The sequence below is a fragment of the Balaenoptera physalus genome (genome assembly GCF_965194825.1).
Source record: "Balaenoptera physalus genome assembly, chromosome: 20".
NCBI lineage: Eukaryota > Metazoa > Chordata > Mammalia > Artiodactyla > Balaenopteridae > Balaenoptera > Balaenoptera physalus.
Window position 1 is genome coordinate 14,719,908 of NC_138901.1, and position 26,463 is coordinate 14,746,370.

Below are 26,463 nucleotides of genomic sequence, written 5' to 3' on the forward strand. Positions count from 1 at the left end.
CTAGGGAGGAATTCTGCCACTCAGACTATTGCAGATATTAAAACTGACTTGGAGAAAAAACTTTTTTTCTGATTTCAAAAGTAATGCCTACTTTTGTAGAAATTTTGGGCAATATAGAAAAGGTGGGGGAGTCATTTCTATTTCCAACAAAGATAACGTACAGTTCCCACTTTTTTTTTTTTGGCCTTTCCATCTAGTTTTTTTTTTAATGCATATTGAAGGTTTTTCTCCTCAGCTGCATGAAGACTCTAGGTACAATGTTATCTTTTCTCCTGAACATAACAGTATAAAGATTTATACATTTTTTTAAACTTTATAAGCCCTTTCAGAAGCCTTAATTTTCTACCAATTGGACAGTCCATAATTTAACCATATCACTGAATAGTTAGGTCATTTGTGATGCTGCTGTAAGGATCTTTGTACTGAAAGCATTTTCCACATTTTGTGTTGTTTTTAAACTAGATTTTCTAGAAATGGAATTAATGGATCGAAGGGAATCAAGAAGAATGAACACTCAGGGCTCTAAAATTGTCATATTGCCGCCTCAAAGGCGTGTATTTACCACTTACCATCCAGTCAAATTCTCATCAACAGCCAAATTGCTTCTTAAGTCACAGTTTTGCTTTTCCCAATGGGAGTATCTAGCAGCAGGACAGGCATCTGACCAAGGGATGGTTTAGGTTTCAGAAGTCCTTGACGTGTCAGATAGCGACGTTGTGACCCATTGTCCACTGCGGGTTGTCACCGGTGTTTCCTTCTATGCCCGTCCCCCAAGTTAGAGGCACGTTTCCTGACAGCAGTGCCCTTCTGCTCTCAGGCCTCTCTCCAATCTCGGCGACAGTTGTCAGAGCTTACATTTGTGTTTCTGTGTGTGAGTTTTCTAAAGTGCCTTCACATACGTTATCTCATGTAGGTAAATTTATCGGTCCATCTTGTGAGCTAGTCCTGGGAACTCTAGGAATCTTGATATTTTAGAGTCTGTCTGACGATGCCTTTCTTGTCGTTCTTTTGCACAGATCCGGTCCTGCAGGTTCCAACACACGTGGAAGAGTAAGTTTTCTGATTTGCTGCAGCACTTCCCTTTAATTCATTTTCTATTTTATTCAATCAGTGTTTACGAAGCTAATTGGTGGGAGTACACGTATGCATAAACTTAAGGTAGAATGAGAGTGACTGAGACATAGGAAGTCTTACAGGTGCTTTGAAAGAAAGAAGCCTGTGTTGGGGAGAGGGTGGTCAGTTCCCTGGGGGGCAGGGTGGGAAGGCAATGGTATTAAAAAGGCTTATTTGAGATGTAACTTAAGAAGTCGAGTTTTGAACTTAAGCTTCCCAAGTCCTCAGGAGGGCCCAGGGGTCTTTAGATCTCTCCCTCTTCACTGTGCTTAACCGTGGAGAGGAGACAGGAACGTGACCTGCTACTAGAGTGTGTGTTTTGGAGTAAAAGTTGGATAGCACCTCCAAGATGATAGCACCTCAAATGATGCTATAAACTCATTAGAGGAAAGATTCAACAAGGGGTTTCTGAGTGACGCCTCATAGTTCAGTCGTTAGCAGGTTAACTTTACAAAAGAGCACCTCGAACCTGCTTCCTGGGAAGCTACTGAAGAGACCTTGACCCGTCCCCTTGGCAGGTTCTTTCTCACGTCAAGCTTTCAGAGTCTGCTTTTACTGCCTCCTAAAAATGAATGTTTGTGGAACACCAAAGGCAGATTTGTTCTCCCTGTTTACATACCATGCCATGCTATTAAATATTAATTGTTGAAGTTCTATATGCAACTGACTGGGAAACTGAAAAGCAGACTTGCTGGGTCCTTTTCACTTATTTTACCTTCATCCAGGACGCTTTGACGGAATGATGATTTAGTCTTCTGTGATTTTGTACTGGTTTTCCTTTGTAGGTTGCTTTTTTTTCACTCTAGTATAGAGCACCAGAAGGATATTTTATTATCTGCGGCTAAAATGAAAGAGCAGTGGATGGAATTGTTTTACACACACACATACACACACCCCACTCCCCGCCACCCCACCAATCATGGCTTTGCATGGCTTTGGTATTTTACTGTGTGCCCTGGGCTATAATCTATCACTGATACTTATTGCTTAACCTCTAGGCCTGCGTTCCTCCCAGATCCCAACGATGGCAGCCTGTATACGCTTGGGGGCAAGAATAATGAAGGCCTGACGGTGAGTGTATTTAGCTGCTTTGTACTCCGGAGGCTCTAGACCACTGACCTTCAATTTAGCTTCGCGTTGAGATCACCTGAGAGCTTAAAAAAAAATTTCTGGGGATTCTGAATCAGATGGTCTGGGTTGGGGCCTGGGCATCAGTATCTTTTCACAGCTTCCTCAGTGAGCTTTTAAATGTACAGCTCAGAGTTCAGAAACGTGGATCTGGGCCAGCAGGTTCTCATGGCTCAGCCAGCACACAGGAGGCGCTCAGCAGACACCGCCAGGCTCCACACTGGAAACCTTGCAACGACTTTCTGATCCTCAGAAACATCTGGGGGAAACCCAGTCGTTACCGCCTCTCCGTGGCATTTTTCCTTTGCTAAGGCTTAGTTTAAACATCAGGATGATGGGGGAATCCACATTATTGGTTATTTAAAGTTCTGTTTACTAAAGCTCAAGAGAAATGTTTGCTTTCTTGGAGAGAAAGGTGACAGCGTCGTAGAAGCAGGTATCTGTGGAACGGTTTCAAGAACACAGATTGTTCCAAAAATAAAGTATTCTGAAACAAACATTAACCAAAAGAGCTTGTCAGATGTCAGCTGTAGACTCAGAAGAATCGGTTTTATGATGAAATGCAGTTGAAACATGTGGATTGCTCTGAGTTTCTTTTCCTGGCACCTACCATAACTTCCTTTTAATACCAAAAGACCCAATTTTCTTCTGTTTTTCAGTAGAGAATTATTTGCTAGAGAAGACACCAAAACTTCTTTTCCTGCCTCAAACTCCTGTGTTACCCATGGGTGATGACTTCTCCTTTCCCTTGAGGCTTCAGCTGGGCACCGAGGCTGCTTCTCTTCAGAATAGTCTCATGGCTCACTCCCAGTCTGAGGAGCATTTTCTATTCAGTCAAGCCGGCTCTGGGACAGTTTTCCAAGACAGGACAATTCTTCCTGCCCGCCCCCCTTAGAATTTCAAAGATTGTGTAACTCTCCATATTTGTATGTCTTTTCGGAGAAGGTTTGTGTCATCCCCAGGAGCGCTCTGGACAAGAGACTTTGAGGGGCTTGTCAAGTAAAAGAATTCTTGTTTATAATGCCCAGAACCTGGGAGCTGAGGGCTTGTCCAAAGTGGATAGGGGAGCCTGGGGTGCCCCTTCTCCCTGGTTTCCCGTTAGGAAAACTCCCATCTACCATCAACAGTGCTCCTCCCCTTTTAGCAGAATTGGGTAACAGAAACTGTGCAGTGAAAATGTAATAATTGCACAAGGCTTGGTCAACGTTTTTTTCTCTTTTCCCTTTTTTTTTTTTTTTTTTTTAAAGAAACTTCCCTTTACGATCCCAGAGTTGGTGCAGGCATCCCCGTGCCGAAGTTCGGATGGAATTCTCTACATGGGTAAGGGTTCCTGAAACTTTGATCCCTTTTGGAAATGAACCCCAGAATCTGGGAAAGTGGCGTGTCTGAGAGAGAGGTGTAGAGTCACTCCCCCACTGGCCCTTCTGGGAAAGGTCTTTCTTGCCTCGGTTGTGCTGGTTCACGCCAGGATCAGCTGACCTATTAAGAAAGGGTTCCCTCCACTTGGGAGCAGACTTGACACCATTAGGTTACTCATTTAACAAGCTTTTAACTGCTGTGTTGACCTACCCTTGCGATTTACAGATTGCAACTTGCAACGTACCCAGAAGCAACTGGATGAAATTTAAAGTGAATACCATCGTCTGAGCCAAGAAAGGGAAGCCAGGCTCTGCCTATTAATTATAGGGCTTTCTTAGTATTTCCTGCTATCAGAATATTGGATAAAAACAGCACTTAACAGCTTGCTTAGATAAGCTGCCTTCATACCTACAGGGGTCACATCTTCAAAGCATCAGATCAGCTGCTTTTCTTTTACCATGTTGCTGCGAAAGTGTCAATAAAAATGCATTTGTAACACAAATGAGAGCTGTATTTGTCTTGAAAGCGTAGTAGTAATAATATCCTGTATTTATAAAGCAGCTTTCTTTCTAAGGAACTGAAAGTGCTTATTGCCTATTCATGCCTCGGGAGCTTTATGTGTGTTTCTGGGCCTCAAGCGCAGGCCCAAGCTGGATTTTAAGTTTTTGTCTAAGGAGACTGGGGCTCTTGCTTCCTTGCACACCTTCAGAATGAGGAAGCCCCCAGCCTGGGGATTCAGCGGAAGCGATCAACACAGGCTTTCTCTGTCTTCTGGGCCATGCCCCGGGCCCCTGTGAACATCTTCTCACCATCTGTGTCACTGTTTTCTGTCTGGTCTTCCGGCTCTGACCAGCAGTTCATCACTTAGGGTGCATTTAAAGTTGTGGCAGTTGGCCGATCCATCCATTAAAGTGGTAGCTGAGTTATGCAGACTGTGATGGTCCTTGAAGTAACCAGAAGGGTGCCAAGCCAGATGGAAAGGGATCCTGGTCACAGCTGTTTGGTGATGTTTTCTCTCTATCTTCAGATCTTTTTCATATTAAGATTTGTCTTTGAGAACGGAAAGTCAGGATCCACGGACAAGTTTCAGATGTGTGCTACCTCTGTTAGAACTAAGTGTAGCTTTAGCAAATTCTAATGCCCTGTGATCTTCCTGGCATCTTGGTACTGTGCTTCCAAGAGTCCCTTGAAATAGGAAACTTGGCCAATAAGGTAGGAAGAGACAAGCGACAAGAGACAAGGCTTGTCTTACAAAGCAAGCCTTACAAAACAGAAACATGTGCGTCACGGTGAAGGCGTTGACCTTCAGGTGGGAGCTGTATTTATCTTGAAATCGCAGTGGTAATAATATCCTGTATTTAGAAAGCAGCTTTCTTAGGAACTCGCCGTTACTAGGATGCTCTGGTGTATATAACCATAGGTACTGATACATATGCTTTGAGCTTTCCTAATCGTGTTGTTTGGCTATGCTCTCCACCTGTTTATACCTTTTAATCAGCTGAATGAGGGGAGGGGTATAGCGTGTGGCTGGGCAGTCACTTACTGGCTGGGGTCACGGTCGAGGTAACTTTGGCCTCATTAGCACCAGGTTGCCACCAACTCTACTGCCCGGTCACAGGTACCAGCTAATTAAGAGTTATAAACAGTAACTGTAGATCCTCTTTACATGAGGGCTCATTAGTAGGGACGTTGAGATATATGAATGATGGTTACCAGGGAGACAAACCCCTGGGTACATTTCTGGATTTATATAGATCCTAGTCTATGGGAAAAGGATTGCCTTTACAGGCCAGATTTTTCATATTTAAAGCCACTCATCAGAGCAACAAAATCTGTGCGTTATTAACATTATTAGGCTTGGAGAAATTTTTATACCATGACTAGGTTATTAAGTTGTTATAAGACCCAGTGGTCCAAGAAGTTTTATTATCTCCACATTACCATTAACCTTGTCACCCTTGGAGCAACAGAGAAATGTGTTTGACATCGTAAGAATTTCAGGCCTGTCTGTCAGTGCAGAGAACATCTTGGGCTGCTAGTTTGGCAGGGATGTTTTTTTTCCATATTGGGCGAGTGTAAACCACAGCGTGTCCTTGTGACCTTGCAGGTAAAAAGCAGGACATCTGGTACGTCATTGACCTCCTGACCGGGGAGAAACAGCAGACTTTGTCATCGGCCTTTGCGGATAGTCTCTGCCCATCAACCTCTCTTCTGTATCTTGGGCGAACAGGTAAGAAGGAACCTTTTATCATGTACCACCTGCCTGTCTGCAAAAAAGGACCTGAAGTAGCCTCCCCGTGGGTCTCTGCCTCCGGGCTTCATTCTCTAGAAGCTGGCCAGAGCTGTCTAGTCCACACACAGATTCACCATGTCGTTCCCCTTTATAAGAGCCGCGCCCCAGCCCAGTGGCTCTCCAGTGCCTGAGGATTCCAGTCTAAACTGCACCGTAGCCCGCAAAGCCCCCTTGATGCCTCCGCTACCTCTTTTGCCTCTTCCCCCGCTGCATTTCCCTCACTTAAACATTTCCAATCAGGTCCCAGAATAAGCAGTGCTATTTTTTTGAACTTGGAGTAGTGGGTCCGTCTCTACCGGGTACACACGTTCTTGCCTGTGTGGCCGGCGTCCGTTCTTCCTTCCTAGCGCTGCTCAAGGGGCTCCCTCTCCGGGAAGCCTTCCCCCGCCTCGCAGCTCCCCCGCTGCCCGGGGACCACAGCTCTCCGTGCTGGGCACGCACAGCCGTCCACACCGCCCATCGGTGGCCCCTTCCAGGCGTCAGCAGCACCCTCCTCGGCACACCGTTTCCCACCTCCTCCCTCTAGAGCCCCTTCCTTCTCAACACTCGTCACTACGTGTTTCTAAATCATATGTGCGTATTTTCTGCTTCCCCTGCTAGACTGTCGGCTTCCTAGGACTTGGTTTTGTTCGCCTGCCAGGTCTCCACACCTGGCACACTGCTGACACGTAGCAGGTGTTCAGAGGCTGCAGCGAGGGAATGGGTGGGGGCCCTTTCCTCCAGGGATCTGCCTCACTCGTTTCACGTGTGCAGCCCCTGACCTATACCGCTACTCCATAAAAACTGTGGAATGGACGGCTAAAATAGAGCTAAAAGGGGAAGCGAGCAAGAAAACATTTAGAATGGAAAGATTATACCCAAAACCTAAGATGCAGTCATTACAACTGAGCACTAAATTTAGGTCTAAGCATTCAGGTAGCCAAGGCTTTAAAAAAAAGAGAGACAGAACCTTCCTTCAGGTGCTGTGGAAAACAGTGCTTTTCTAAAAATGAGTGAGACTAATAATCTTGGGCCCTAGAGGCTGGCTGAGCTCCCCTGTAATCACAGGGGAGGGTCTCTGTGAAACTGCAGGACTCTCCACCACCCCCAGCCCCCATAAATATCAAGTATTCCAACTGTAGTGACCGCTTAGGGTTTGTTTGTTTGTTTACTGTTTCCATCAAGTAAAGCCTTGCAGTGGTTCCACCGTCACCCAGGAATAAACATTGTTTGGTTCTCAGGTAGAATTGCGGTGTCTGAGGGAATCGGGCTATGCTCTGGCGTCCGGTGGAGTGTGCGTGTGGGCGTATAACGCTATCTGTTGTTTCCGTATCTGTCTCTGCATAACAGACCACCCTAACTTAGCGGCTTCCAACACCAACATTTTACTGCTCACAATTCCATGGGCTCAGCAGGGATGGATGGCCTCCACTCCACAGGCTATTGGCTGGGCTCACTCAGATGTCTGGGACCTTGGTTCAGCCCCACGCAGATAGCCTGGACTTCTTTACGTGGCGGCTGGGCTCTCCTCTTGAGTAAAAGTGGACATTGCGGGAATTCCCTGGCAGTCCAGTGGTTAGGACTCCGCGCTTTCACTGCTGAGGGCCTGGGTTCAATCCCTGGTCTGGGAACTAAGATCCCATAAGCGGTGAGGCACGGCCAAAAAAAAAAAAAAAAAAAAGTGGACGTTACAATGCCTCTAAGGTCTGGGCTCAGAAGTCCTGGAATTTCACTTCCACTGCAGTCTGTTGGTCAAAGCAAGTCACGGGGCCAGCCCGGAATCAAGGGGTGGGGAAATAGACCCAGCCTCATAGTGGGAAGACCGTCACGTAAGGTACAGGGATGGGGAGCATTGATGGTGGTGATCTTTTCAGACCTTCCACCACAGTCTTCCCTCTGGCTGCAGTAGTTCACAACCCTCCTATATGCAGAATATACTCACCCCTTCCCAAGACTCCCCAAGTCCAGCCACAGCATGGGACTCAAAATCCAGCAGCTTGTGATCTGTATCTGGTTTGGAAGTGGGCGAGGCTCCTCCTGATCTGGAGACCTGTGAATTAACGGAGACACATTATCTCCCCTCCAACATACAATGGTGACACAGATAGGAGAGGTGCACTGGACGCTCGCATTCAAAAAGGGAGGGAAAGATAGACACACAGCAGTCACGGGTCCTTAGTGATTCTGGAATCCAGCCAGGCACATGTCTTCAGGTCCCCCTACTCTGAAGGCAGGGAAGATTCCTTGATTAGGGCCCAGTCTTGCCCTCTGGAATTGGTTCCCCAATATATTGTTCTCAGCAGCCTGGTCCTTCCCTCTGAGAAGTCCTTTCTTTTCCTTAAGAAACAGGGTTTTGTAGCTTTCTCAATCTGTTCCTTGTCCATTGAAAGTTGGGGATAAAGAGGACTTTTTTTTTCCCCCCATTTTTGACTGTCTCGGTTTTTTGTGGTCCATGCTGGAATTACTCCCTTAAAAACCTTCGTGGGCTTCCCATGTGTCAAATTATAGTCTACTCCATTAGATATAAAGCCATACCCACAAACCTCTCTACTTTGATGTATGGGACAGCACTCTTACGGTTCTTAGAACCCTCTTACCTAGCAGAGGGTCTATGTAGGACCACCTTAAATCTTTCTGAGGCCTCAAAGGAGGGTCTTACAGCCTCATCTTTGATTTGATCTTGACCCCGAAGCCGTTTTTTACTGGTAGCACCTGAACCTGATCTTTGCCCTAAGGCCATTTTTTACATTGAGAATCTTTTCCAGCTAGGGCACCAGTCCTGGACCCTCTATAGTTCCTCTAGATTCAGCTTGAAAACTGAATGGTTTCTTCTTTAGCTTATCTGCCTTGCGTCATACCATACGCAGTTAAGAGAAACCATTTGGCATGTTCTGCGTTCCGCCTGGAAATCTCCTTAGGCAGATCCACAAGTTTATTAGGTACTTTCTTTCTGTTTTCCAAGTTACTGCAAGAAGCAGTCCTACTCATTGTGTCACCACTACCTAACCTGGGTCATCGTTTTCAGCTTCCAGCAGCAGTTTCCTTACTGCTCTTCTAGCCTCCATCTGCCACCCGGTCCCAAAGTCAATGCCACATGTTATAGGTTTTTGTTATGGCACCATCCCACATCTGGGTAACAATTTCTAATCTCAGCTATCTGTTGCTATACTGTATAATAAACCACCCGAAAACTTAAGTGGCTTAAAACAACACCGAGACATCGCTCATGATCCTGTGAGTCTCGAGTTCAAGGGCACAGCATGGGCGGCCTGTCTGTGCTCCGCATGCTGTCGGCCAGGTTCGCTCCTGCGTCTGGGACTCCAGTCTTCCTCCACGTGGCCTCTCTCCACGTGGATGGCCTGGGCTTTCTTACGTACCATTTAGGGAGGATTCGTCTGTTATAATTTAGATGAGGTCAGCACCTCCGCAGGTGCCGTGGCCCCTCCAGGTGACAGGCTGGTGTGTGTTCCCCAGAGTACACCATCACCATGTACGACACCAAAACCCGCGAGCTCCGCTGGAACGCCACCTACTTCGACTACGCGGCTGCGCTGCCCGAGGATGACGGGGAATATAGTAAGTTCCCCCCGCTCCTCGGTGGCTTGGTGAGGTCGGGCGGGTACTTGTGACCTGTGGGGAAACGAGGGCTCCAGAAAGCTGCATTTCCTTTTAAGACACTCTTGGTCACCAGGTTCTGGACTTCCCATGGACTCGTAGTAAATACTTCAATAGTCAGTGTTGAAGGCAGGGGCCTGGGCGAGAAGTGTGGAGGGAACCCAGGTAAAATGGTGGCAAGTTTAGCCCAAGAGGAGGGAGGACACACTTTGTTGAGTCCCTCTGTGTCACAGAAGGAAGTAACTACAAGCCCATGGGAAGCAGAAGCAGAATTAAACATCAGCTTGTGACATAAAAGCCTGTTTTCCCATCTTAACACTGGTACCCGAAAGTCTGACAGACCTCCTCTGCGGTCACATGTGGGCAGTGGCAGTGGTCAGCCCTGACTTTCAGCTTGCTCGGTAGTTTGAAATGATTGCTGTCAAATGCCAGATTCATAGGCTCTCCATTGCTTCCTTTCTTCTCAGTAATTGAATCCCACTAATTGAATTGAATGCTATTACCAAGTGAAGAAAGAACATTACCAAGTGAGAGGGTGACCCTGTCTCATATTTATAAACCCGGCAGCTCTCAGTGTCTTGCTATCGTAGGGCCAGTGGAGCTGTTTGGAGGCGATCTGAGGACACTCCAGAAGGCTTGTTTCCTCTAGCTGAGTGGCTGCAGCTTGCCAGGGGAGTAGAGGATGTGGTCGCAAGCTGGGTGAGACTCGACGCGCTATGTTTATCTGATCTGTACAGAAATGTCCCACTTTGTGTCCAATGGCGATGGGCTGGTGGTGACCGTGGACAGTGAATCTGGGGACGTCCTGTGGATCCAAAACTATGCCTCCCCCGTGGTGGCTTTTTACATCTGGCAGCGGGAGGGTCTGCGGAAGGTGATGCACATCAACGTCGCTGTGGAGACCCTGCGCTACCTGACCTTCATGTCGGGGGAGGTGGGGCGCATCACCAAGTGGAAGTACCCGTTCCCCAAGGAGACGGAGGCCAAGAGCAAGCTGATGTGAGTCGGGGACTCGGGGCAGAAGGGGCGGCTGTGGCCCTGGTGTTGCGGTGCTGCACCGTGAACCGAGGACCAGGGCTCGGGGCAGGCGTCCCTGAAGCCGTGAGGAACATAAAGAGCCAAGAGCGGCTTGTTCTGAAACCTCAGAATCTAAGAACTGGACACCCCGGGATGCTTCAGATTCTCAAATATTAAATAAATTAAAATTACGGGTGGGAATAGGAAAGAGACTGCCTTGTGTAACTCTAGTACAATCTGGATCTATCTCAGGTGGTGGGAATACGAGAGATGTATTTATTTTTTAACTTTCTGTTATTTTCTAAAATTTTATTGTAAGTTGTATTTGCTTTAAAAATCAAGACAACAGTGTTAGGATGTGTGTGTCTAAGACTCAGCAGGCTTGTGTCCTCCATCCCCACCTGTGAATAGCCTGCAACTCGGTCCCTTAGCCTTGCTGAGCCTCAGTTTCCCATTTTGCCGAGCCGTGGAGGAGATCGGGTGAGTGTGAAATGTTCTCTGAGTTTACGGCACCGTTCAAATGTCAGGTGGTTTGTTGAGAGAGGTTTAGAGAACTGAGCAGGTGACGCGCCCCACACTGGCTATTGATAGTAACCAGCAGGGTCTGGATGTGCAGCCTCGCGTTGTCACGCTGATGACAACCACGGACAAAGCCAGAGCCCCTCCCCTCCTCGATGCCCCTAACAGGGACCCCCTGGAAGTCTCGCCGGGTTTGGGATTCCCTGTGCATCCCCTGGATAAGAGCAGTTGACTCTCTCAGGGCTTCTGTAAAACCTCTAGAATCTTTAGGCACCACAAGACACTACAGTGGGGATTCTGGTGGCAGCTCAGTTGTCAAAGCACCCTGGTCGGGCCGTCGTGGAGTCTGTGCCATGGTTACAAGCCTCCAGTCTGTCCCGGGTGATCGTTGCTCGTGGTCCTTTCCTCAGGCTGTCGCGGGGGTGAGATAGCGCAGCCCCGCCATTTGCAGATGAGGAAACCCCGGCTGGCAGGCAGGTGGCCTGTGCACACTTCGAAGGCATCAGTGACAGCGGGGCCTGCAGTCCCGCTTTCCTGGTTCCCAGGGCAGCACCCTGTCTTCACACCCCCATGGCCCAGAGAGCCTCGGGGGTTAATGTGCTTCCTCCTAGGCGTGGGATTCGGGGCTGTGATTCTCCTCTCCAAAGAGCCCCCTTTTGTGGGGTCCAGAAATTAAATGACAGTGGAATGCATGTATCTGTTTGTCTCCTAGGCCCACCCTGTACGTGGGGAAATACTCTACCAGCCTCTACGCTTCCCCCTCAATGGTACACGAGGGGGTCGCCGTTGTGGTGAGTCCACTGTGCGGGGCGGGGGGGCTCATAGATGCAGCCTCCGAAACACTCCTGTGCCATTTTAGCAACGAACGACTGAATTATATATGAACATCCTGTTAGTTAAGGATGCAGGACACAGATCTTAACATCCTCAGAAACGGTTTCTACGTGTACTGCGTTCTGTCGGTACCTCATGAGAAGAGATGCACGTGACTAAAGCAGCCTCCTAAGCCTAGGAAGCCCCGGTTACTCCCCTTGGCTTTCGGGTTCAAGTCTAGACTCCCCAGCTGGGGTTCACGCTCCCCTCAGGCCAGCCCCGCGACACCCGTCCACTGCCACACGGCTAGTGTCTCTGTGGGGCTGCACTGTCCATCTTCTCCCTGAGTTCCAAGAGTTCCCTTGTTCAGGCTGCGCCTCGCACCTCAGATGCTCTCCCGTGTTCCTTTTGTCCTCCTCGAATCCTGTGCATCCTTTCGTGAGCGGTCCAGCCTCCTCGGACCTCGCCAGGTCGCCGCAGGCGCTCAGTCTCTGAGTGTCTGAGGCATCACCGTCCCGGCCGCCATTTTGGTCCTTATGACGTTTGAACCGTTTGGTTGGCATCTCCTGTCTTCACAGTGAGCCAGTCCTCTGCTCCCGTGTCAGGGCAGCGCCTGCCCGGGTCCAGCGGTGCCCGAGCCAGCACCGGGCTCGTGGCTGGAGCTTTCCCACCCTGGTCACTTGTATCATGTGTAACTCCTTCACTGATATCTGCTTCTCACAGTAGCCTCTTGGAATTCCACACACATCCTTCCTGTTTCCCAGTTCCCACATTTAAAGAGATGTCCATGTTTCAAAAGATGTCCGAGGGATTTCCCTGGCGGTCCAGTGGTTAGGACTCCGCAGTTCCACTGCAAGGGGCACGGGTTCAATCCCTGGTCGGGGAACTAAGATCCTGCGTGCTGCGTGGTGTGGCCAAAATAAATACATAAATAAAAGACATCGGAATTTTATTTTATTTATGTATTTATTTTTTAAAATATTTATTTATTTGGCTGTGCCGGGTCTTAGTTGCAGCATGCGGGATCTACTTCCCTGACCAGGGATCGAACCTAAGCCCCCTGCATTGGGAGCTCGGGGTCTTAACCACTGGACTACCAGGGACGTCCCCCGAATTTTCAGTGCAGCGTTGTCACGTCCTGAGGGAGGGGCTGCTCCCGCCCAATCCTGGGGCCTTGGAGTCCCGCTCTGCCTTCCTGACCAGCCCCACGATAGGACCACGTGCTGAGGACAGTTGCAGGCACACTGCTTCCACACGGGCACCCCCAGCCTCACTCCAGTCTGTCTTCCCAGCCCCGAGGCAGCACCCTTCCTTTGCTGGAAGGACCCCAGACCGACGGTGTCACCATCGGGGACAAAGGGGAGTGTGTGATCACGCCCAGCACGGACCTGAAGTTCGACCCTGGGCTCAAAGGGAAGAGCAAGCTCAACTACCTGCACAACTACTGGCTGCTCATCGGTAAGGGCTGGTTCCTTGTGGCCGTGGTGACGCCGTGCTGCCACCTGGTGGCCAGGAGCCGACATTGCTAGTTAACAGTCCTCAGCTCTGTGCTCAGTTCATGTCCAAGTTGGTCTTTCAGACCTTGGAATATTTCACCCCCAAGGAAAATAAACAGCCTAGCTGTGTTACCAAGTCAGTTCTCAAAAATCATTTGTCTAATGTTCCAAAACTCCAGTACTAAATAGTGTAAACTTTGTGCAGTGACATGACACATGTTGAATGTCTAGGATGTGCCAGGCACTGGCAGTCAGCATTCTAGAATATTTCCTTATTTCTCACAGTGACCCCATGCAAGGTCAGCACCCTCGTTATATCCACGCAGAGTTAAGAAAACAGGCAATTTCTGTGGAGGAAGTCACTTGGGAGTTGGTGTGGGCGTGGGCAGGAGGGGTTGGGGAAGGAAAGTGTTGAAGACCCAGGAGGGATTGAGGGTGGTGAAGAGTCGGAGGCTGGATTTGGGTGCAGAAGTCCCGGGTGTGTGGGGTGGTCCCCCTTTTTTTTTTTTTAATATTTATTTATTCATTTGGCTGTGCTGGGTCTGAGTTTCGGCACGTGGTATCTTAGTTGTGGCATGTGAACTCTTAGTTGCGGCATGCATGTGGGATCTAGTTCCCTGACCAGGGATTGATCCTGTGCCCCCTGCATTGGGTGTGTGGAGTCTTAGCCACTGGACCACCAGGGAAGTCCCCTGGGGTGGTCCCTTTTTCCTTCTCTTCCATTTCTGCCGCCATCAGTGATAAGAAGTTGAGATGACACCGGAAGGCAGCGAGTGTGACCGATGCAGGCAGAGGTGACGGGAGCTGTGTGTCTGGCAAGTGTCCCAAGTAATTAGAGCAGGACGGAGTTTTCTTGACCGGATTTGCCCTTCCAGTGCGGCAGCCCCCTTCCCAATTCTGCTGCCTCCCAGCGCCAGAGGAGGGGAGAGGTGGGGATGCAGCCCTGAGGAGGTGCTGGAGCACGCAGGCGCTAATGAGCTTTGTCCTCTCCATTCTCTCCCGGTGTGGTGGTGCTCGGTGGTTGCTCGGCGCTCCTGTCGACTGGGACCGGGGCAGAGAGAGGTCAGGGCTGGGGGCGCTGGGAAAGGGGTGTGGAGCCGCCTGGGAGACTGCAGGGCCAGGAGGCAGCCAGGCGGTGGCATCTGGATGGGGGTGTGTAACTGGGCATCACAGGGAGGAAGGAAACTGGGTGTCCTGGAGCCCCGATCGGTTGCTTTGTAGTCGTCCAGGCCTTGTTGTCCTTTGTTCATCCTGACTCCTTACAGCCGTTTTTCTTCTGGTTATTATTTTTACCAAATAATGGGCAGAGGAGGTAACAAAATAATTCTACCCTTTTTTGAACAGCATTAGTTCAGAAAGCGTGGGTGAATGGGCCCAAAGTGGAGGGAAAAAAGAACTGATGTGCGGAGGCCATTAAAATCACAGGGCCACTTAGTTTTACGAAGCAGTTAAGGGATACGTTGTCTACCAGTGGTTAAGAAGTGAAAAAATTTTGGAAACTAAGGAAATGTGTGAGACCAAAAAAAATCCAGAAAAAGTCTTCACGGCTCAGTTGCAAAATGATATCCTTTTATTTTTACTTATTTATTTCTTTTGGCCGCACCTTGTGGAATGCAGGATCTTTCGTTCCCCAGCCAGGAGTTGAACCTGTGCCTCCTGCAGTGGAAGCACAGAGTCTTAACCACTGGTTCACCAGGGAAGTCCCGAAATGATATCCTTTTAAAATGGAAAGGTTTTCCAAGTAAGAAAACTGAGAAACCCAGCAAAGTATAAAGAAGTAATTAAGGATGCACCCCACAGTTCGGAAAGCCCTTTTGAGAAACTTCAAAGCTGGTCATTTCTAAATAAGGTAGTGGGACTGAGTGATAATTTTGTGTAGATTGAGGGCCACGGGTAAAAGGATATGCTCATTTATGTCCAAATATGTCCTTTGATTTGGTGATTGTGGACGACATTGAGGATATCCTCACATTCACCTTAATCTTGAAAATGAGACAAGGACAAGTTCTCCGGGCTTGAGTGGTGTGGTCTGTGGGTTGCCCCAGAGCAGTGGCCCTAACCTGGGGTGCTCTCAGCTTCACCTGCGACCTACGTCAGATAGACACGCGTGACCCCTGGAGCTCCTGAGGTTCAGGGCAGGGCCTGTGCTTTCAGCTCTGGAGCCTGGACATAATTGGATGGTGATAGGTACATCACTAAGACCGGGTTCTGTTTGTACAGAAGTGTTTCAGGAGCTCCTGATTACATTCGTAGCACAGCCGGTTCAGGGTGCGCTCCAAGATATTGCTAACGGCCCCACTATGGGGGAGGCCTGTTTACAAAGACTGCAGGACAAAGAGGGGATTCGGGCTAACCCCTTCTGGCGCAGTGTGTTGGGAGGTGCCCTGCTGAGAGGCGGGACTTGGAGCTCTTAGAGCAGCGGGCGCTGCAGTACAAGGTGGTGTGTGGAGGGGACACCTCATTGCTCTTAGCGACACGGTCTCTGTTAGTGAGCCTCAGAGGTACCTGGAGAGACTCCTGGTCAGATCCCTGGGCCCCATCGACAAGTGCGAATCAGAGGTCTGAAGCGGGCAACCAGTTCAGGATATCCCGCCGTCTCAGCGTTCCTTGGAAGACAAGGGGAACTTGGTGGTGGCTCAAAACAAACTTAGGTTTCCCTTAGCGAACAGCTTTACGGTACAGGTAGAGAACTGACCCAAAGAGAGAGAGTTCAAGGGGCTTTCTCCAGATGAGAAATGTACGTAGCTCGGACTAGTTCTTGTTTGTTTTTGTCTTGGAAATACATACCATACGATCTTTGATAGGTTTGGGAGAATAGAGGACAGATCATAGGGTGAGACTGGAATTGGGGTGAGATCTGATTGCTGTGAGAGAACAGAGAAGAAAGCAGTCAGGGTGCTGAGAGCCCAGCTTGAGAGAGTGACTGGCTCTTCCAGGCGGTGTGTGGAGTCGTTTAACTTCAGAACTGAAGAGATCGTCCAGCCATATCAAATGTCGTTCCTTTTATTTTATTCAGCTCTGTCCCTCGCACACAGTAGATGCTCAATAAACGTGTAATGAATGACTGCTAGGCAGCCTTGAAATAGTTGTGTGGGGAACAGTGAAGGAACAAACAGGGACCCGGGATCCCCAATCCATCCAGCAAACGTGCTGCCTTCTGAATAATTCACCACTTCCCAGGAGGGAAGCTCGTGTTTAGGTAGTGGGAATAGAACTCCACCTGTGCGATTTAAACCAAGATGGGGACTTGGTACCCTTAGTGGAGTGATGTGACAGGGGTCAGCATTGAAGGGAGAACTCCTTGAGCGTTTTTTTTTTTGGACAATATCTTTTTTGATATATTTATTTATTTATTTATTTATTTATTGCATTTATTTATTTTTGGCTGTGTTGGGTCTTTGTTGCTGCACGCGGGCTTTCTCTAGTTGCAGTGAGCAGGGGCTACTCTTCGTTGCGGTGCACGGGTTTCTCACTGCGGTGGCTTCTCTTGTGGAGCACGGGCTCTAGGCGCATAGGCTTCAGTAGTTGTGGCATGTGGGCTCAGTAGTTGTGGCACACAGGCTTAGTTTCCCCACGGCATGTGGGATCTTCCCGGACCAGGGCTCGAACTCGTGTCCCCTGCATTGGCAGGCGGATTCTTAACCACTGTGCCACCAGGGAAGTCCTCCTTGAGCTTTTAATGAAGCTTCATATTGCCTCACAGTGTACGGCCTTGATTAGGGATTATCCACACGAGCCTTGCTCAGAACGTGTCCTGGACATCCCAATCCCTCTCGTGACAAGGACACTTCTTTGCTCCTTGTGAGATTCAGAATACTGCACTAATGCCATCGAGGAATGAAAGTTCTGTCTTGATGGAATTTCTCTTGTCACTGCCTCCCGCTTTCTCTCACTTTACAAATGTGAGCGTCTGCATCGTGGGCCCCTCACTGGGTAGTGACGGTTGCTTAAGCTTAGTGGGTCGAGTGCGACCACTGTGTGGAGAAACTGTTCTGATTAGAGGTTGTACTTCCTCTCACAGGACACCACGAGACCCCACTGTCTGCATCTACCAAGATGCTGGAGCGATTCCCCAACAATCTGCCCAAACACCGGGAAAATGTGATTCCTGCTGACTCAGAGAAAAAGAGCTTTGAGGAGGTGAGTGGGGAAGTGGACAGTCAGTTGGTGGCCCCTCGTGTCAGGTGCTGGGGGTTAAGGCATTTATCCTGCCTTTATAAATTTATTTATTTATTTATTTATTTTTGGCTGCCTTGGGTCTTCGTTGCTGTGCACGGGCTTTCTCTAGCTGCGGCGAGCTGGGGCTACTCTTCATTGCGGTGTGCGGGCTTCTCATTGCGGTGGCTTCTCTTGTTGTGGAGCATGGGCTCTAGGCACGCAGGCTTCAGTAGTTGTGGCTCACGGGCTCTAGAGTGCAGGCTCAGTAGCTGTGGCGCACGGGCTTCGTTGTTCCGTGGCATGTGGGATCTTCCCGGACCAGGGCTTGAACCCGTGTCCCCTGCATTGGCAGGCGGATTCTTAACCACTGCGCCACCAGGGAAGCCCTGTCCTGCCTTTAGAGCCTGCAGTCCACTCAGGAGGGGAGAGTGGTACACGGGAATCCACAGTAAACAAAGTGCTGAGGACCGACGGGGAGGAAGGGGGCTTCCGGGAGGCTGTGGGAGAGGCAGGGGGCACTGGAGGGGAGCGTGCAGAGGTAAAGGCCTGGCGGGGGGCTAACCCTGCATGTCCAGCTCTGGGGCTGAGGAGACAGCCTGACTGCATCCAAGGATGCCCAGTGGGGAACGGGGGGCAGGGGATGGGATCACACGGCTACAGAGAAACCGTATTCCAAGCCGGGCAGCAAGCGAGGAGCTGACAAAGAGAGCAGGTGGGGAGACTGAGGTTCTCTGAAGCCAGGCACGGCCTGTTGAAAGCGGCCTGCTGTGGCCGCTCGGTCTGGCGGGGACCCAGGGCACCCACAGAATGGGTGTGGAGTAGCGGGGAGGCCCTGGCCCAGGCTGCCCTCCTGAGCCCGGGGAGACAGCCTGCTGTCAGGGTCTCAGCTGGAGGCAGACCTCAGCTGGAGGTCTCAGCTGGAGGCAGCCTGCTGTCAGGGTCTCAGCTGGAGGCAGACGGCCAGCCAGGCTAGCATGATTCGAGGGGAGTTTTCGTTCACACTGTGGGCAGGTCTGGGGTTCTCTGAGCGTACTTGGGCCTGAAGCGGGTGGGGAGGGAGTGGATCGGGCCCCAGACCGGGAGCCTGGAGCTTCAGATGAGACGCTTGGCAGCCCCCCAGAACTCCAGCTCTGTCTCATCTGCTGGTGTCCTCGCCGGAAACTGGGGGCAGGGAGCCCATCGCTTTGCCCAGGTGGGCAGCCTTCTGGGGCACGGAGCAGGTGGGGAGGCTGGAGGGTGGCTGTGCAGGAGGGTGGGAGTGGGAGCCGGGCTGGGGGTCCGACCATTCGGGCTTGGCGGCTCCTGCAGCCCTGCCGTGGGGGGCCCGTGCCTGAGAAGGGGCCGTGGGCAGGGTCAGAGGAGGAGGGGAGCGGCTGGCTGATGTGAGGGCTGTGATGGCGTCAGACTCACGTTAGAGATTTAGATTTTATCCAGAGAGAAAGGAGAAGAAAATCACATGGATGTTTAAGATTCCAGTGCTCTGAGTTGTCCCTCGTCTCTGGAGGGAGCCAGGTTGGCGCCCTAAAATCTTGATCTGATTTTGATCTGATTAAAGCCAAGCGTATTTGTTATTGAACACTTAGAAAATAAAAGTTTAAAGAAGAAAATTAAACAATACCCTTAACCTAACACCCAGAGATGGCTGTAGTTGAGATTTTCCTGTTTAATCGTTTAATTTTGAACAGAGTCCTTTAAAAGTCCATGAAAATACTCTGAGGTGCGTTTATCTGGTAATAAGACTAACTTTTTAAAACAAACACATGTGAGCAAATATAACTAAATGAGTGTTGTCTCTGGTGACGTGCTCAGCAAACATTCCTCAGCTGCCACCAGCCACAGGCCCCCGTGCACCGTGGGAGGGTCTGCGGGAGGGGGAGGCAGGGCACCGCGTTAGTCTGGGGGGTGAGAACTGTGGGCCTGTGGGATGCCAAGGAGGCTGTGGGTGCATTTCACCAGGCAAATGATAATGGCACACCTGGGACAGTAGATGTTTGAGAACAAATCAATGCATTTTTCTTGACATCCTAGAGATTCTGAGGCGCTTCGGCAGAAGCTCCACTTTATCTGAGTTAATTTTGGGCTCTAACAGAGGGTTCTGATGCTTTTTAAAAACTTTGAAAAATAGTGGACTGTTTGAATACGTGATTTTGTGTTTGGAGTTGCACTGAAAGTTTACAAGCAGCATAAGAAAGCGGCTTTATTACTTTATAGCTGTGTGTGCGCATGTGTGTGTGTGTGTGTGTGTGCGGTTTTCCTTTTTAATGTGAAATGCTGTTACCAAATTGACTACCAACCTTCCGCCAGACTTGTTACCTATGATTTCAGAGTCCCCCCAAACATCAAATCTACCGTGAAAGGATGTTTTGCCTTTAATAAGGATTTTCAAAAGAATATAGGATCTGAAGGCACTTTCAAAAGTGTTTCTCTAAAAACTGTTGTTGATTAATGATACTGTCACTGCAAGAGTGCATAGCCTGGGCTTCCCTGGTGGCGCAGTGGTTGAGAATCTGCCTGCCAGGGCAGGGGATACAGATTCGAGCCCTGGTCTGGGAAGATCCCACATGCTGTGGAGCAACTAGGCCCGTGAGCCACGACTACTGAGCCTGCGCGTCTGGAGCCTGTGCTCCGCAACAAGAGAGGCCGCGAGAGTGAGAGGCCCGCGCACCGCGATGAAGAGTGGCCCCCGCTGCTGCAACTAGAGAAAGCCCTCGCACAGAAACGAAGACCCAACACAGCCAAAAATAAATAAATTAATTAATTAATTAATTAAAAAAAAAAGAAAGAGTGCATAGCCTCTCAAGGCAGTTGCTTTGAAAAAGGCAACAACTTTCTGGTTTTGTGGTCTTTGGGTGGGCTTTTAAAAAATCCAACACGTTTCACAGCATAGTCATTCCTCGTAAATAGTCATTGCCTCTCTTTGTTGTTTGGCTCGTTTATATCTGACTAGAAATTTTGCAGTGATGTCGCCACTCTCTCCCATGCAAGGTCATCGACCTAGTTGACCAGACTTCAGAAAATGCACCTACCACAGTTTCTCCAGACGTGGAAGAGAAGTTCGCTCATGCCCCCGCCAGGCCCGAGGCCCCCGTGGACTCCATGCTCAAGGACATGGCCACCATCATCCTCAGCACCTTCCTGCTCATTGGCTGGGTGGCCTTCATCATCACCTACCCCCTGGTAAAGCTCCACCCCTTCCCTTTCCCCTCCCACGTGCTTCTGAACCTTTGCCCATCACCCGATGTTAGTGAGGTCCAGACAAAGGCGGCAAACAAGCAAATACATTTCTTTTCCCACTTAGAAGTCAATATTGGCTTATCTTCAAAAACATTGTAATTAAAGAGACACTCACTTCTCAGGAAAGGACAATTTTGTACCTACATCTTATAGTTTGACTGTAAAAACTGATTTGGAAACCTTGCTTGCAAATCATTTTAAAAACTGTATTTTCTTTTTTTAAGACTACACATAATACATGAAAATCTGGTAAACTTTCCTCCCTTAAAAACTGTCTGTTTAGGGACTTCCCTGGTGGTCCAGTGGTTAAGACTTTGCCTTCCAATGCAGGGGGTGAGGGTTTGATCCCTGGTCAGGGAGCTAAAATCCCACATGCCTCACAGCCAAAAAACCAAAACATAAAACAAAAGCAATATAGTAACAAATTCAATAAAGACTTTAAAAATGGTCCACATTAAAAAAAAAAAAATCTTAAAAAAAAAAAAGAAACCTGCCTGTTAGAGAGATCAGATAGAGTGAGAAAGGCTGCACAGTTATTCCTTTGACTTTCTAGTTGGAAATAAGTGACTAAAATTACATAGTTGAGTAAGTTGTGAGTTGGATAAAATATTCTGGAGGAATATCTTTCTTTTTTTTTTTGGCCTCACCACACAGCTAACAGTATCTTAGTTCCCGACCAGGGATTGAACCTGGGCCCTCGGCAGTGAGAGCACAGAGTCCTAACCACTGCACCACCAGGGAATTCCCTGGAGAAATATTCTTTCATCAAGATGCTTGGAGCATTGAAACCTTACCACCTTAGAACACAAGTGCTCCAAAAGCTCACATCCGCGTGGAGGAATGAGATGACAGGCCCTTTATGGCACTTTCCATTTGTCAAAATGTATCCACCTGCATTGTTTTTTTTCTTTTAACGTCACCCAGTTCTTATCTATCCCCTACCCACAAATAAAGAAACTTGACTCTGGGAAGTTAAATGACTTTCCCAAGGTAACTCAGCTAGTAGATGGAATTTCCAGGATTGCAACCCAAGTTGAAAGAAAGAGAGCGAGATCTCTAGAAAACTCCCAGGGGGGTGTTGGCTACACACCCATCCCTGCAGTCACCTTCCCACGCATGGGGTAGTAATTAATAATCACAGGTCGCTGCCACTTCAAACTATGATGGAATGAATTGTACAGACTAAATGAGCAGAGTGTGGGGTGTGGGGAAGGCAGCATGATGAAACGGGAGTGGGACCTCGGCCAGGCTCCCTGTGTTTCAGCCCTGCTCTGCCACATCCTGGCTGTGCAGCTGTGGGCAGATGGCCGGGTGGCCCCGAGCCCCAGTGGCGTCCCCGCCTCTGCACTGCTGGTGATCTGTGCACCAGCCTCTGTCACGTGCACGGCCATGGTAGACAGCAAGCCCGGGTCTTCCCTGTATCCACCACGCTCTCAGCCACCTGGTACCCATTCTTCCTGTTTGGTTTCACTCTTGCAACAATTCCCGGACTTTTGTGGATTTTTTTTTGGCCACACCATGGGACATGCGGGGTCTTAGTTCCCCAACCAGGGGTTGAACCTGCACCCTCAGCAGTGAGAGCATGGAGTCCTAACCACTGGACCGCCAGGGAATTCCCCCAGACTTTCATAAAAGTCCCGGAATTGTAGAATTGACTGGAACCCCCTCCATCTGGCCCAGCCCTCCACCTCCAGTGGAATCCCTCCTCTGCTGCCCCTGCAGGGCCTCTCCAGTTGGGGGATGGGCTGTACTGGGACGTCTGACTGGCAGGAAAGGCTCCAATCGCTGACCGCGTTCCGCCCCCCGCGGCCTTCTCACTGGTCTCGTCCTGCCCTGTGGGGTCACCTCAAGTGTCCCCTCTTCCTCCGCCGTAGGAGCCTGCCCCGTCCTGCCCGCTTGCGCGCTGGGCGCGCAGCTGCACTGGCCCGGGTGTGGGTTTCTCTTCCCAGAGCAGACGTCAGCAGCGGCAGCTCCAGCACCAGCAGTTTCAGAAGGAACTGGAGAAGATCCAGCTCCTGCAGCAGCAGCAGCTGCCCTTCCACCCACCTGGAGACGTGGCGGCTCAGGACGCCGAGCTCCTGGACTCGTGCGGCCAGTACTCAGAGAGCTCGGCCACCAGCAGCCCCAGCACGTCCCCCAGAGTCTCCAACCACTCCCTCCACTCCAGCGGCTCCACCTCCAAGGCCGCCACCAGCCCCTTCCCGGAGCAGGATGACGAGGGTAAAGCGAGTTGCCGTTTTGGTGCCGCCTTCTCTTTCATTGGAGCACGACCCGAGGACCGTAAAGCCCCATGCCCTTCCTGGGGGTCTCCAGGGGATTATGAAGTGCTGTCCCCAAGGGTTCACCGAGGTCTCACCCCCCGTCCCTCCCACTCCGGGAGCTGGGCTTCTGCCCCATCCCGAGGCCTCTCCCCCGCAGAGGGAGCCACCGTGGCCCTCCCTCCATCTTGCTGCACAAAGGGCTGAGAGTCGCTGCTGACCAGAGGTGCACTGGCCCTCTGGTTCGAGAGCATCCCTGAGGCCGGCCAGTGGCCACGTGTAAAGGTGCAGCTGTTGATCTGCTTTCATCCGGGAGGTGGGCTCAGGCCGGCGGTCAGGGCCGGTATTCTGAGGGGATTAATGCAGAACCAGTGCAGGAGACCCCAGAGTCCTGAGTCTCAGGCTGGACCCTCTGCTACTGGTCTCTCCGTTGCACGCGTCCCCCGGCACTACCTGCATGTTTCCGGTGCAGACCTTTGGGTGGATCTGTAGAGAAGCCCTGTCTTCAGGCTTCTGTCCTCACAGTAATGAAAGTAAAAGCCGGGACAGAGGGCAGGGGCGGGCGAGGAGGCGGCCCTGGGCGGGACTGGGGAGTGGGCCCAACAGCTCCTGCTCGCCAGGGCCCCAGGGGCGTAAAACCTCTGAGTCCTCATCCGTCAGTCTGAGCTCAGGGAGCTTGTAGCCACTCTAGCCTCAAGGCTGTTTAGGTTATGCTTGTCCTTTCTTCTGTTCTGTCCCAGATGAGGAAACCAGCATGGTGATGGTTGGGAAAATCTCATTCTGTCCGAAGGACGTCCTGGGCCACGGAGCCGAGGGCACAATTGTGTACCGGTGAGTGGCCTGGAGAGCCCTGAGGCTTCACCACCTCACGTGCAAGCTCCCGTCGGCTCCAGGGGCACAGTGGGGTCATCGCAGTGACCAGATGGAAGAGTTCCCCACAGAGGGAAGTGACGGCCGCGGGGCCGCTGGGTGGTTGGTCAGGGCCCCCCGGGCTGTGAGGCCTTCGAGGCAGCCGCTGCGTCAGGTGGAAGGAGTCCCGCAGGCCCAGGGTTCTCCTGGCGTTTCCACAGCCAACCCCGCTCGCTCCTCGTCCCGCAGTGGCATGTTTGACAACCGCGACGTGGCCGTCAAGAGGATCCTCCCCGAGTGTTTTAGTTTCGCAGACCGTGAGGTCCAGCTGCTGCGAGAGTCGGACGAGCACCCAAACGTGATCCGTTACTTCTGCACCGAGAGGGACCGGCAGTTCCAGTACATCGCCATCGAGCTGTGCGCGGCCACCCTGCAGGAGGTGGGTGGCCCCAGGCCGCCGACGGCTCCCTTCCCCCGGCAGCTCGGGCGCAGTTTTAGGGACTGCCAGTTTATTTATTTTTTAAACTTCTTTTTAGTAACTTTATTGAGGTTACAATACAACGCATTCGTTTTAAATGTACGGTTTGATGCATGCTGACAAGGGTAAGTACCCATTTTAACCACCAACAGTGGAAATGTAGAGCACTTTCCTCTCCCCAGATTTCGTTGTGTGGTCCCCTCGGCTGCCTGGGGCAGTCTGTGGTTGCACTTGGTACCTCTCTCCCTCTTGGCCTCCAGGAAACCTGGTCGGTCCTTCCTCCCATCGCCGGTCAGGGCTGGTGTGGGCGAGGAGGATGCTAGTTGATGACTTGAGTCATTAAGATCATCCGTTGAACCCCTTTTGCTCAGTTTCCAGGCTGTGCGACTATTTCAGTATCATTTGGCTTCATTGCAGGCTTACCTGTATGAGGCAATGAACTTGGGTTTCTTACCCTCTCATCATCTCTCGTTATGAACTAGTAAGCTGGAGCTTTGTTTGTTTGCTTGTTTAAGTCAGTCTTTCAGGGGAAAAGAAAGTCTGCTGGAAAATACGGATTTGAACGGAGAATATTGTCAGTAAAACTTCCCATTTCTTTGTTAAGATATATATGATCAAAGAAAACGAGCTGACCCAATACCAAATGTTAATTGAAGCAAAAACCTTCGGGCCGAATTTTTCTAAACAAAATTGAATCACTTGAAAAAAGAGAGAGAGAAAGTATGCTGAGTAGCCAGGTCCTGAGGGCCCTGCCTGTGCCGTGACCCAGCCTTCATGTCTCTTGCAGTACGTTGAACAGAAGGACTTTGCCCACCTCGGCCTGGAGCCCATCACCCTGCTGCAGCAGACCACCTCGGGCCTGGCCCACCTGCACTCCCTCAACATCGGTGAGAAGCCTCCCCTTACCAGGCGGGGTGACAGCTTGCTCAGGTGGGCCTTGCCTCTGTCGAAGCTCTTTGCTGCCTCACGGGGTCCCTGTTGTTGAAGAAAGAGAGGACGTTAACACATGTGAGAGCCAGAACCTTTACAGGCAGCAGCGGGTCTGCTGAGAATCTGAGGAGGGCGCGTCCCCATCGCGGAAGGAGCCCAAGCGCGGGACTAACCTGGAGTTCTGTGTTAGTTCACAGAGACCTGAAGCCACACAACATCCTGCTCTCCATGCCTAGTGCACACGGCAGGATCAAGGCCATGATCTCCGACTTCGGCCTCTGTAAGAAGCTGGCAGTGGGCAGGCACAGCTTCAGCCGCCGCTCAGGGGTGCCCGGCACAGAAGGCTGGATCGCCCCGGAGATGCTGAGCGAAGACTGCAAGGAGAACCCCGTGAGTGTAGGCGTGGCTCTGTGAAAACTGCGGAAGCAGCCTCTTGTTCCTTGGGGAGGCAGAGCCTCCAGGCCCAGGGGGGCGGGCTGGAGCGCTCACTGCCGCAGGGGGACGTTTCTGTAGCGAAGAGCTTCTCCGCCAGCAGCGCTCTGCTGGCACTCTAACACTGTCTCCTGTCCAGAGGAATGAAAGGGGTGAATGTAGGCAGTTGTCTGTTTTCTTCCCCCCTACTCTTCCAATCCTTTCCCCCCCTATTTTGGGCAACTGGAAAATCAGGACTTGCGTAAGGTGAGCAAACTTCCAGTTTTCATTCTTTTTTAAATTTGTTTTTGTTTTTCCAGCTTTCTGTTTTGAGAATTTTTAGACATACAGAAAATCGAGAGCAGTGAATACCTCTGTTCCTCTACCTAGATTCAACATTCGTCCGTATTTTTCACTTTCTGTCTGTTCCTGCAACCATTCGAATATAAGTGGCAGGTCTCCCAGCCCTTTACCTTAAATACTTCAGCACATGTCTCCCAAGGACAGGTCCATTCTACCTCCTAACCACCTCCCCGTGCTCACACCTCAGCCATTAATACTGTTTCCACTGATACCTAGTATTCAATCCATATTCAAGTTTCCCCAGTTGTTCACCAAATGTCTCTTATAGAGCTGGTTTCTGTAAACCAGGACCCAATTAGGTGTGTTTGTTACATTGCACTTGATTCTGTCTCCTTTCATCAACACAGTTCTCCCAGCTTTCTTGTCCCACGACGGTGGCTCTTTGCAGAGTCGGGGCACTTCTCTGTAGAATGCCTCACTCGGGATTCACTCACTCATTTCCTCTTGGTG

The 26,463-nt window shown here is 50.4% G+C and overlaps 1 protein-coding gene and 1 long non-coding RNA gene across 8 annotated transcripts in view; one reads left to right on the plus strand and one right to left on the minus strand.

The window, feature by feature from the left end:
* Window positions 1-26,463, plus strand: part of ERN1 (endoplasmic reticulum to nucleus signaling 1) — a 98,332-nt gene that overhangs the window by 60,274 nt on the left and 11,595 nt on the right. For 4 of the 7 annotated variants that reach the window (XM_082441996.1, XM_082441999.1, XM_082442001.1 and 1 more), the window contains 15 exons: window positions 1,017-1,050; window positions 2,112-2,184; window positions 3,489-3,561; window positions 5,708-5,830; window positions 9,347-9,448; window positions 10,225-10,486; window positions 11,736-11,814; window positions 13,129-13,294; window positions 17,354-17,472; window positions 20,476-20,667; window positions 22,599-22,944; window positions 23,723-23,813; window positions 24,081-24,270; window positions 25,097-25,196; window positions 25,430-25,629. In XM_082441996.1, the coding sequence (XP_082298122.1) occupies window positions 1,017-1,050; window positions 2,112-2,184; window positions 3,489-3,561; window positions 5,708-5,830; window positions 9,347-9,448; window positions 10,225-10,486; window positions 11,736-11,814; window positions 13,129-13,294; window positions 17,354-17,472; window positions 20,476-20,667; window positions 22,599-22,944; window positions 23,723-23,813; window positions 24,081-24,270; window positions 25,097-25,196; window positions 25,430-25,629 (2,150 nt within the window). The remainder of the gene's footprint in view (window positions 1-1,016; window positions 1,051-2,111; window positions 2,185-3,488; window positions 3,562-5,707; window positions 5,831-9,346; window positions 9,449-10,224; window positions 10,487-11,735; window positions 11,815-13,128; window positions 13,295-17,353; window positions 17,473-20,475; window positions 20,668-22,598; window positions 22,945-23,722; window positions 23,814-24,080; window positions 24,271-25,096; window positions 25,197-25,429; window positions 25,630-26,463) is intronic. The other 3 variants (XM_082441998.1, XM_082442000.1, XM_082442002.1) reach the window with 2 other exon arrangements.
* On the minus strand, window positions 18,022-20,468 carry LOC309650615. The gene is made up of 3 exons (XR_014257643.1): window positions 20,284-20,468; window positions 18,449-19,964; window positions 18,022-18,389 (listed from the first exon to the last, which is right to left on the minus strand). It is a non-coding gene; the product is annotated as an uncharacterized lncRNA (long non-coding RNA).